This window comes from Hermetia illucens, chromosome 2, assembly GCF_905115235.1.
Source record: "Hermetia illucens chromosome 2, iHerIll2.2.curated.20191125, whole genome shotgun sequence".
NCBI classification, from domain to species: Eukaryota; Metazoa; Arthropoda; class Insecta; order Diptera; family Stratiomyidae; genus Hermetia; species Hermetia illucens.
The window spans coordinates 120,876,946-120,889,838 of NC_051850.1; the positions used below are offsets into that span (position 1 = coordinate 120,876,946).

Below are 12,893 nucleotides of genomic sequence, written 5' to 3' on the forward strand. Positions count from 1 at the left end.
TTTCAACTGAAAGCGCGGAGTATATTGGGTATTGCAAGTTTGGATGAAGGGGAAGGGTCACCAATGACGCATCAAGCACCGATGAAAACTTGTTTCTTATAGCTATGGTGCCACTGAAATGTATGGATAAGACAGCAGCAAAAATAGTGTAGGTCAATCAGCGTCCATCGTCCACCAATTATTGCCGGCCTATAGATTTTTTTTTCCAAAAAGAAAATACAAGCCTGGTGAGAGTTGAATAAAAGATGGTGATGGAGAAAATTTTTGAGTCCAGCCAAGCGAAATTAAGCCGCCAAGAAAAGAGAGTGAACTTTATGTTGTTCATCTTATTGGATGGTAATGTTGTTAATGTTTCGTCTGACATAAATGCTATGGGGTGTTATATATGCTGCAAACCAATCTCGTTTCGGTTTACCAACCCTGCACAGTTTGGAATAGGTTTTTTGAATTTATTCTAAACACAAGCTACCAGCTGCCTACAAAAAAGTGGCAAGTTCAAGGGAGGAAGAAAAAGGATAGATATTTCTGTAGAAAAACATGTATTTCGAACTCCATTTTGAGAAAAACAACTACTATCTACATTATAATTTCTGTTAAATTTTGAATGTAGATAAATTTGTTTTCATCTATAGGAACCTCTGAACCTCTGATCTTCGGTGAGAGAAAAGCTACAACCCTGTCAACCCGTGCCCGAAATATTGATCCTTAAAATTAATTCGAGATGGTAAAACCAATGCAAATAAACCAGCAACTCGATCGTTTCAATTTTTACCGGATTTTCCAAACATTTGATGCACTGTGAGTCGGTTCGAATAAAATTGACTGAAACATGATCGTTGAAAAAGAAGAAACGGACTCCAGTTGAAACTTCAAACGCGTTTTTCTGCAAATGACATATTTGAAACCGGTGACCAAAATTACTCGAAAACTACTAAAAATGATCTTCTTGAAACTTTTAAGCCTTATTTAATACATAACAAGACGGGAAACCGGAAGCCTAAAGCTTCAGGTATGAAAGGTTTTGTGTATTTCTTTTATAAAGGCATTTGAGTATACATTTGTGTCATTAGTAAGCAGCACGTAGTAATAATGATAATAATAATAATTTCTAGGTGTACTGTTATGGCACCGGTACAGTACATCACCAGCAGCAGCATGATGTATGCAAGGTTATCCATCAAAACCTTGCATACAAACATGGGCTGATCACGGGAACATGTCCGGTTTACCGATATGAGGCGCAAGCAGTACTTGATAGTTCTGTTTACAACATGTGTTGGGACCGGCAAGTTCTGACTGATCGCCATACACCACATAAGAAGCCTGACGTACTGATAATTGATGTTGGTATCCGCCAAAATAGTAAAATCGAACGGAAATACGTAGAGAAGAAGGTGAATTATAAGCAATTGGCTTGATAAATACATGCGGGGAGTTCTCGACGGATTCTACCATTGACCTAGCACTGACCACCGCCACCAGCGCCCCTTTAGTTTTTAAGTAGGTAGGATCGTCCGAGCCTAAATGCTTGGCACTTAGCGGTAGTATTCGGTAAAATTCGGCATCTGCCGATATTGTGACAACCCGGAAATAATAATAGTATTCCAGGAGGAATCGTTGAGTCCCCTTCGGTTTTGTACGCACCTGAACCCCCTTTCATGGCTAATGGATAATGCTAGAAGATATGGTTTTGGAATAAAGTATGGCCTACGTGCTAAGTGCAAACAGACACACTTGATTTACTTAGATGACATCAATCTGTATGCTGGTACTGACGACCATCTTAGAAGTCTGTTGCGAATAGTAGAAATGTTCAGCAGTGATATAAGGATGGAGTTTGGATTCGAATCCAAGCCATCCACAAAGGTCATCACGAGCCGCATGAAGGACATAGCATTGGTATAATGGACCAACTAAGGTCTGAGTGACCTCAAACACACAAGCACATACTGTATGCGCGATCGTTCACAGTACCCACCTTTCCACCAAATTTGAACTTAATCATTTCTTTCACGGACCCATTCTTAGAAACCACCAAACCGAAAAATCTAGATAAAATTAAGAAGCTCCTACTATATGGTGTCTCGGCTCCAAAATACCTTTCATACCGATATCTGTTCAAATAAGGTATATTACTATAATTTTTAGTAATTGACTGCAAAACCCCTTACGTTCAACCTAGGATCACGCAACAATATAGGCTATAATTTAGTGCACGATCCTACGACGTTTGTTGGAAATCGCACTATTACTAACAAAGTTATAATAGATCAAGGTTGTTGCTTCTATCAGTATCACGCGAAAATGAATGATCTCACATAATATATGCATATATTACGTGCTGGGTATTAATGGGGCAAATGCCCACTTGAATGTTATTATAAAAGGAATACACAAAACCTTTCATACCTGAAGCGTCCAGCTTCCGGCTTCCCGACTTATTTTGGTGAAAAATCGAATCGGAATCTTCTATATGTCATAAAAACTATCTTGAAAAGCACGTTTCTTCATGGATATTTTGGGGGAAAATGAATATCTTTGGCCTTTTTGAGCGCTTAGTGACGTGCAACCATTCCACTCATCAAGTGGCGTCGAGCTGAGGACCAAAAGGAGTTTCACAAGTTTTCAGCATGACCGAATTTGCGGTAATGATCTCCAAGGAAAATTTTTGTACATTTTGCAAGCCAGGGACATGTTGAGGATTACTTGATTGAATTCAACAGAGAGAGGAAAATGCGGCCAGCCGAGAATATTTTCTTAATGAGGAAGACTAACTTTACGGTCCTGGTGTTCCAATTAGATCGTATATTTATAGATTTCAATCAATTTTTTTCAGTTGCTCGATGAACGTCTTACTATGACTTCCCATGCCGGTCTTTGAAAATTGTGATTTCTTTCCTTTTTACAGTCTCGAAAATGTTAAAGACAAAGTGCAAATTACAACTTTTCTCATAAAAAGATACATATTTTTGCCAAATTTCAAATTAATAATAATCTCGATCTGGAAATGTAGCCAACGGAACACTTATTGATAATTTCTTTTGGTACAGTACTTTTTAAAAATATTTTTCGAAAGGAAAAACATGTACAAATCATGTAAAAAAGAACTTCATTAGATTATTTTTAGTGGTTGCTTTGCAATTAATTCCTAAAAATAAGCCAGAAATTCAGGCATGACGGTGGAAGACCACTTCAACTTTTACTGTCCGCCATTTTGAGAAAAATGCATATTTTTATTAAATCCTTCGATTGAAAATATAAAAATCAAAAAATATATTTTTCTCGACGGTCATTTGTAGCATAACCATATAATATTTGAAAATGAAAAAAATACTGTAAGTTTTGAGAAAAAGCTTTTATTGCCCACTTTTAAGGTTTTGTTGAATAAACCTTATTCCAAACGGTTTATTGTCTGTCTGTCTGTTTGTTTGTTTGCGTATCCGTCAGTCAGACCGTCTGTTAATCACCCTTTTCTCAGAAACAGTTATAACTATTGAAAAGAAATTTGGTGGTAAGATGGGAGCTGTGAATACATGTGGAGGGAGGCACCCAATACACATAAAAGAGAGGTGCACATGGCTTTTCGCCGAACCTAGCCATATGGGGTAGCAAATGAAAGCTTTTGATTAATGCTTTTCGAAACAGGTATTAGTTTCGACATAGCTTGTAAAGGAGAAGAAAGGGGGGACCAAAAAATGTTAATTACTTTAAGGACCCGTTTTCAGAAATTTCCCATATGAAAAATTAAAAAAAAATATGGCCGCTCACACATACTATGTGTATGGGTTTAAAGAGACTCTCCACTAGGATATCTGCCCAAATAAAGTTAAGATTAGTATATTGTGAAATTTTGACAATTTACTGCGGACCCCCCTAAATTTCATCCTAGATCTATATAATGCAGTAATGTAGGTTTTAATATAAAGCACCACATTGGAAAAGTTGGGGGAAATCCTACTATTATTAACAAAGGTATAGTAGTTGCCTGTTTAGCGTCAAATTACTACTCCGTGAGAGATAAAATGTTAATATCAGATCGAATTGAATATCAGATATATTCAAGGGACTAAAATGAACACCTCCAAAGCTTGATCGACAGATAGTAGGCTAGTTTACGCTCGGAATTCTCCTGCATTAACCACATCAACAACCTTTTTTGGCTTTTACGTTTTCCAAATCATATTATACATAATCCTTTTTTGAAAACCAAAAATTGCCTAATTAAACAACAATTTTGCTTCTTTAAAGTGACGTTCAAATATATTTAATATTGAAGGTTTCCAAGGAAACAAAACCCAATATAAATTAGTTCTTTGACTGTTTGCTTTTTTGAGTAACATAAAGCTTTATTAAAGTCTATTCATTCTATTAGTAAAGTCTATTGTCTGTCCGTCTGTCTGCCTGTCTGTCTGTCACACGTACTTGTGTCTCTTGTCACGAAACTGAAAATTTGAAACTGAGAACCCCTGCACCCCCTACGTGAATTATATTTTTCCATATTCAACTTAGGGGGGGGGCAACACTCTGTGTAGAGTTACCGAATCTCCAATCAGGCGCGTCTCTTGATGAGAACAGGGTAACTTTCATTGAATGCGTTATGCGCATGTACATATACGAATCAGGAAATGAGCACGCATGGGCATGCTTATGCGCAGGCTGAGTGGATGTGGTAGAGAGCAAATGCCTACTCATGGATGAAAATTGACTATTCGAAGAACACCCGGACAAATATGGAAGACAAAAAAGAAAGTTTATATACGGTGTAGGGCGTCGGAAACCCGGTACGGGCGGTTTTTGGGAGTGGGTTGTTAGTAGCGGGAGACCTGGCTACTTTGGCATCTAATACTGCAAGAGATCGTAATGAAATGGAAATGATATCCACACCGGTTCCTTTTCGCAAGAGCTCCAAACTTGTAAGGTCACAACCGAGGGCAACATTAACCGAAGGCAGTCGAGATTCGTCGCGGGACTCGGAACGGAATTTGCATAGTTCTCCGATCGACATAATTGCATTGATGTTGCCAGAAACGACTGTAGAAGGCAGGAAACTGCAACTGCGTTCCTTTCACTGAGAGAACGTATAAATTAACTCTGTGATTTCATCAAGCGGGGGCAGAATATCCACCAAAATATCGAGGCTCTGATACGGGGCATTAAGTTGTCTTATCATATATTAAGGTGTTGGAGGAGAAGCATGCCCAAGCAATATGTGGCAAAGTCACGCCGGAGACAAGGGTGACGCCTCCTCAATGTAAGGTAGGTGATAACGCTGGCAAACGGGGTAGGGACAGTAGGGGGCCAAGAAGAAAAAAGCCCTCCTCGCCCATGAAAACTGAGCCTGCGAAAGTTCCGAATAGTTCCTCGATTACCGCCCCCAACTTTCACAAAAGGGGGAAGAGTCTACAGTTCGAAAGCCCGAACAGTTAACAAAGGTGGGCGGCAAAAAGCGGGAAAAGGAGGGAAAGAGGATTTGTCGGGAAATAACCATTATTTTCAAGGAAGGGAATATGTCTTACACCGATGTCCTTCAGAAGAAGAATGTGTATTAATAATTTGTGATTGAATCAGATACAAATCAGCCTCAACCATTGCGAAGCAGCTCAAAACTTGCTTTCGCAAACCTTTCGAGAGTCAAATGCAGACGTGGCGGTAATTTGTGAACCTTAACGAAATTATGGTAGTGCCAAATAAATAAACCATTCAAGAAACAATGGCATTCCCAGGAGCCGGCTTTGTGAGGGCAAAGGAAGAAGGTTTCCATATCTACAGCTAGTAAACTGCTCCTGGCGCAACATTAGCGCAGTATGAAGAGATGCCGTCATTGCTGGCGATTTCAGCATGTGGACCTTAATCTAGGGAAGTTGAGAAACGATCACCAAGGGCCAAACCCTGCTTGTAACCTTTGTGGAACTGAACATCATGCTAGCCAGAATGCGTGCCCACCTCCAAAGGCAGAGCGGTAGGCTCAATTGTCAATCTGGCTTATCTCAGTCTTTCGAAAATAAACGAAAATAAAAAATAAGTAATTGCGCCCTGAGACAAATACGAACCCATGGGACGCTGCGCACAAGATTGGAATGAACAAGGTTCCTGGACAAAAGCCATCCTAAGTGACATTCCCGCGAATTTCGTTCAGAATAATGGCATTCCTTTTCACGCAACAGGAAGGAAGTGAACCTCAGTGAACGGTTCAATAGGAGAACAACGGAGATTTGTAGATGAATTGGACGAAGTCCCAAAAGCTGCTTGTCCCACTCTTTCCATATGGCTCTCTCAGTCTTTTAGGCAATACCGGGAAGATGTTAGAGAGGGTGATAGCTGGTCTATCGGAGCAGCAGTATGCGTTTCGCAGAGCGCAATTCACGGTCGATGCAGTAGCAATGATGCTAGACTCGACTCGGGAGGCATAGGCCGCTGGTAATTGCTACGTGGTGGTGTTGCTGGATGTCCCTGGTTCCTTGGCTCGAATAATCGAAAGTTACCTTTCCGAGAGACTTCTTTGGTGCGATATGCAAGACAGGCTAAAGGAATATGCTGCGACAGCAGATGTCCCCCAAGGTTCCGTATTGGAGCCCCCACTGTAGAACATAATGTATGTTGTAATGCTTGGTCTGCGCGTGTCAAAGGAAGTGAAACCATTCATGCCATCAATCCGAGTTGCTAATTACGAGGTCGTTTCAACATCGGTCATTAGATATTCAATGTCAAGTTGAGCTTTAAGGGCAACAAGAGTATGCGCGTGAAAAGGGACTAAAGGCTAGCTCATCTCTAGCAGGGATGATGCCTAATATTGGAGGGCCAAAATTTACGCTCCGGCTTCTTACCGCAGGTGTGGTGAAATCCATCTTGCTATACGCGCTTCCTATCTGGGCGTGTGCACTGGATAACATAGTGTATCAGACAAGAGTAAGTTCATAATATCGGCCAAAGGCGTTCAGGGTGCGCAATGCATATAGGACTGTGTCCGTTGAGGCAGGGTGTGTCATCGTAGGGATGATTCCTTTGCATCTTCTAGCGAATATGGCACACTGTCTTTACCGGAGGAAGAGGGCGAATCCGGTCGAAATCACTGCGGGCTTCATAAAAGACACTAGGAAAGTGCCAACGGTGGGAAAATTCCGAAAAAGGCCGCTGAACCTATATACTGATCCTTCTTATTGAGATATGGGTCGAACAAAAACACGGAGAATTAAATTACTAACACAGTTCCTTACTCACCTTTCACACCTGAAGCCTCGTGTTTCCGGCTTCTTTTGATATTGTACAGGTTTCAGGAAGCACTGTATCGAATAAGCTGGCAGACAATGTTTATGTTCAGTGAAGACCACCCTTAGGTTGACAAAATCCTAAGCGGCTGTAATTGACAGATACAGGCATAACGAGAAAAATGAAATCTGTATGGATCAAATGGGGTGAAGCGACGAGCTTAATGCTGATTACCTCCTTTCAACCTCCTTTTTCCTACTTCAATTTATTCGAAAATCCTAAGCATTTATGACATTTTGCAGGGAGCACAAGAAAATATTATAATTAGAAGGTATTTGCATGTTTTATTTTGCCAAAAGAATAATTTCGAAAATATTCATAGAACGAAATAATAATAATAATAATCGTTGTCGCAACAATCCATATTGGCTCAGGGCCTTGAAGTGTGTTAGAGCACTTCATTCAAGACCGTAACGGTACACTACAAGATTACATTACCTTGTAGGAGGCAATGTGGTCAGCATTGCGCTCGCCCGAGATTATTACCCTGATTTGACTCATTCACAGCTGAGTCAACTGGTATCCGACGTCAAATCACGATACAAATTCCACTGCCACCAGTGAGGTTTGAACCGCGACCTTCCGTATGATAGCCTTGCGCTCTAACCACTCAGCTATCCGGACACATAGAACGAAATGGTCACTTCAAAGGCCTGACCGATAAAGATCAAGCCAGTTTTTGTTCTAGATAATCCTATGCCCACCCAAACCCCTTTTGATCACTGAAGGGCATTGAACAAAGTTTAGATTCCTAATCAGCTGTCATTATTTGTTCTTGGGTTCTTTGAATAAGGAAGATCGACGAGTTTGCCGGATTATCATTTCCTAACTGCACTGATAAGGAGCCCATTGAAGGCGACGAATAACTTGTATGCCTGGGTAGGGTATCAACCCGGGCATTAACAGTGCCCAATCTGGTTTCATTGAGGTGTTTTCGCGCTACTGATTACTAGCTGGTTGCCAAAAATTTTAGCAGAAGATACTTACACAAGCTTTATCAGCTAAAGCGTCCTTCATTTGGCCTCTAACTGCTTTTTTGCACGTTTAGAGTTGGGTTTCAGTATATTCAGTTTCCAATTTGAAATGGCACCGGTTTGAATCGGTTGCGGGGAAAAGCTTCCATACACTTTTCCTTACAGGGTGTAAGTAAGTGGATAGTATTTTCTAAAAGGATCAAAAGAGTTGTTTGATATCGTAATTTAGAGGGTTTAAGAGCATCAAGTTAACTTATACTGAAGTTGTTGGCTTTTATCAGGCAAGAGCCTAATTTAATTCTCCAGGAAGTGTGAATAATGAGATAAACTTTAACGTAAAAAAAATTCACCACCAAAAAGTGGAAAATGCAAAAGCCAATCAACTTCAAGAGCAGGATTCGCAACTTGAACCCTTCCATAAAAACTCTAGATGCCACGGGGCATACATCCCCTGACAAAGATTTCTTTCTGCCTAACTTTCCACGAGAAACTTTTCTAAACGTGCTGTTGTTTACACCTGTCCAAATGTCGGACATAAAACAAGCCATCATGGGAGAGATTAGATTTGGTATAAAGTTGCAGTAGTTCTTACAAGCTGAGATTGATGTTTGTTTTCTCTCGCAAATATTTTTGAAATTTACGACGTACTTTTGTTTGACGTCGCTACATGTATTTGAGTATAACGTTTTTATCATTATTATCTTTTTTATCAAAATATTTCAGGTTATCAGGGTTATCAGAGATGGAGAAGCTGCTGATAGCATCGCGGTACAAAACATCTTAGACAGCATCTCTCTGACGTTGATACGTATGAAAACCTGAGACGTTCAGCCAGCAGACACCATTGCATCCTTGGCAAGAATAAGTGGAGTGGCTAAGTAAGTTTTTCCGGAGCGTCTGTTTCTGTATTTTCGTGGAATAATCTTGGAAGTGTAGTTTCGAGTACTTCTTCTTCGAAGACAAATTACAATCTCAGAACTTCTTTTAATGGTAATGAAGCGTCGAAAATTGTAAAAGTGTACATCCCACGTTCGGCCCCATTAGCTGCACGAATCCCCAGTAATGAGTACTTTTCGTTAATAGCAATTGTCTAGACATGCAATGTGTCCCCTGTACCAGTTCAAAATGAATTAGTGAAAATGAATTATAAAACCAGTCATCTGACCAATTGATTGCTAATTGCAAGTGCTGCAGATACCATCTAAATAAATTGAATTCAACCTATTTCCTAAGTGTACAAGCCCCGTGACCACCATTTTATTGTGCCAAGTTTCAGTGCTGTGTAATAAAGTCCCGTGTTCAAGTGAATGAATTGTTCGTCTGCATAAATTTGAGTAATTATAACTGAATTCGCAGCTTAAAAGCCGATTCTAAATTGAAATTTAAAAAATAATATGCGTACGAGCTAAGATGAATAATATCCTCACTGGAACCTCGGCCCCCATAGATTTCGCTCTAAACGCCTTAAATGATTCGGAAAGTGTTTTATCCAATAATTTGACAAACTTGTCTGCGGCAGTGTCTACGATAAGAGCTATCTCGGACGCTTGGATACCTGCACTCTTATCTTCCACAGCATCACCGGAATCGACCTTGCCGAATACCACCTCATATTATGAAGATGACGAATTTATGGAATTATCAGCCTGTGATCCTTCGAACATCGCGTTCAATTGCTCTGTCGAAGAGTTCCTTATTTATGCTCGAGGACCACAGACACTACCGCTCTTTGTGGCATCATTGGTAAGTTGAAATTCGAACCCTTTATTCTTCGAATACTCCTTGGAGTTATATATAAAGATAGAAACGGTCTACCAATGCGGATATATAATGTAATCCTCAAATAAGTTGAAATTAAGGATAAGGAGTAGATATCAATAACATGCAGTGAATAATAGAAATGATTGCTCACAGAATTTCAGAGAAACACGCACATCTGGAAATCAACTGAAAACCTGTGGGAAGGAGTGGGCGCAGGTGCCGAATGGCGTCTAATACCTTATTTAAGACACATTTTCGTTACCATAACGGGTGTTGAATTGGAAAGAAACTAAACAACTCCTCAATAATGCATGCTTATGTTATTACTGCCTTTTATGTTACTATAATCAATGGCTGTATATTTATTGGTAAAACTAGAGAAATTTCCGAAAGCCACTATGTGGACTAGGAAAGGGAAAGGTAGCAGAATCGATTAACGATTTTTATTCCCGGTAAAAATCTGCTGATTTTGGAGGGCATTCAAAACAATAACTTTGGTAATTTCTACGATTACCTTGGTAGTTAATATAATTTCGCCACCGTGACCAACGACTTTTGTAATTATGAATTTGGGGAGTAAGGAAGTTTTTGTTTTGATAACATTATTGAACATTCTTCTTCTACCTTTGAATATTCGATTGGATAATTAGTTGGACATTATGCTTTCTTCGCTACTCCTATTGTACCATATTACGCCAATAATTTCATGATGGGGTTTCGAAATCCGCAAGAGGCATAAACTTGTGCTGGTCGATCGAGTCACAATCATTGAAAAGCGTCCCAAATTCATTGACGGAATTTAATCAACTTGCCAAATGGTCACAACCTGCATAGCTCGAAGAGGGCTGTGCTGCGGGTATACCAAGAAAAGGGTAAAACGCTGCGGGGGAATTGGTTTTCGGCAAGAAAAGAGCATAGTGACAAACACTTCTCAACCGAGCTATGAATGCCGGTTCAGTTGAAGGTTAAAATCGATACAAAGCGATTCAAAAGCCCTGAAGAAAAATATGTAATTGGCTCCATGGTGATCATGAGCTCGTTTTTGCGAAGAAACTAATTCACGTAGGGCAGCTTCAGAGTTAAAGCCGATCCTTCTCAAAAAACGCAGCCGCTTTAAATACAGTTCCCAGGCAGGCGGATTCTTTCATAAAAAACAGTGTAATTTGAGCCAGTCAAGTTTTTCATTCTATAGATGCAGGCTCAAATGACATCCTTTCTTATTGATCAATCTTATATAACCCAAAAGGAACTGCTTGCGTAGAGAATAAATAAATGAATATATGTATAAGTTGGCCATGAACCCTAGCTTGCAAACAACAAAGTAAGCTTCATCCACAGTTCTATTTTTCGATCGCTTGCCTGTGATTGTGGCAATGACAATGGAATTGTAACCATTTTTCAATGGGTGAGCTTTCCAATGTGACTTACCTATGGTTTTCAACACTACAACGTGGATATCTGAGCGGTACACTGCTCAAATTCTGCATTTGTAAATGCCTCAGGCTCTTCCAGCATATAGAGAGAAAACGCGACTGGCCTCAATTTGTAATGGTTTTGAGATTTCATCACGTGACATTTTCATTTTACATTTTATACAAATCAGTGAAGATTCGACCTTGGTTTTGTTAGTTTTCATATTCAGTTTAACGGGAGGCAAGCAGTCCCCTTTCAAATCCAGAACTCTTTGACTAGGGTCCATGACTCTCCGAGAGAGCAAACAAATGTCATCTACATATCTGAGGTCCTTGAGGAAAGGTAGTATTGCCCATTGAACACTCCACGTCCTCCAGCTAAAGGAGCATGCAGAACATCACCGATAACGAGAAGAAAAAGGATTGGTGCCAGGATAAAATCCTGACAGACTTCGCTTTGAACTTCAAATTCCTCTGAGATTTTACTTCATTGCAGCAGAGACAGTTTGCGCAATCATGTGCCGCACTGATAACATCTATAAGTTTCGCCAAAATGCCCTCTGCATAACGTATTTCAGATAGAATTCCCGTTCAAGTTGTGGTAGCCCTTCTAGATGAAAAACTAGGTTAGCGATAATCTAAACTCTGCACACTGATTCGAACTGTGCTAATATGGTTAGTACAGGAGGGTCCAAAATATAATCTACCCTATTTTTTATCTGTGCACTGTGAGTTTAGGGTTTAGAAACACACTCAAAGTATTATCTGCTTGCCATTAAAGAGGAGATTATCGAGTTAGTTAATAAAAACCATATTAGGTTGGTATCTGGAATGTGTACCCTCTCATCGAGAATGACATCTAGATCCTCCAGAATGCTCGATTTTTCAAACTTATGGAAGAATTCTAGCGATATAAGCTGCATATAATGGGCCTAAGTGAAGTGACACTTTTACGACAATGTACTTTTGAATTCTGCAAAAACCAAGTGGTAACATAAGTGAATCCGGTGTCGAACTGTTACTGGAGACTACCGCAAGGTGCGCTTTCTTGATTTAATCGCCGATATTTGACAGGTCTTTGATACCGGCATAAAGAACATCTTAATTGTGAGTGCTGAGCACTAACGAAAACTTCTGATATAATGAAAACCAATGGTTGATTTGAACAATTATATGAAGTTCAGGAGAGATACCCTAAAGGTGACATTGTCATGGTGATGTGTGACCTGAATGTCAAGGTGAGCTCTGATAACAACTTGTTCAATCAAGTAATGACAGATTTGTAGACTTCCGCAATTTTCACCGTCTCGTCACCATAATCATCGATGTCCCTTATTCGGACACAGGGTATACCACGTTGCATTTAGACTGACCGGGCACAAATATCTGATTAGTTTAACCATATCGCAATTATAATAGCAGTAGATTTAGGAGTTATTTTCTGAATGTGCGTTACAAAATATGTGCCGACATTGACCTT

The 12,893-nt window shown here is 39.9% G+C and overlaps 1 protein-coding gene across 1 annotated transcript in view; it reads left to right on the forward strand.

Moving 5' to 3' along the window:
- The first annotated feature begins 8,967 nt into the window (after positions 1-8,967).
- The window catches only part of LOC119649842 (neuropeptides capa receptor), a 131,295-nt gene continuing 127,369 nt past the window's right edge, over positions 8,968-12,893 (forward strand). Inside the window, exon 1 of the mRNA XM_038052186.1 lies at positions 8,968-9,983. Coding sequence (XP_037908114.1) covers positions 9,651-9,983 — 333 coding nt within the window. The 5' untranslated portion in view covers positions 8,968-9,650. The remainder of the gene's footprint in view (positions 9,984-12,893) is intronic.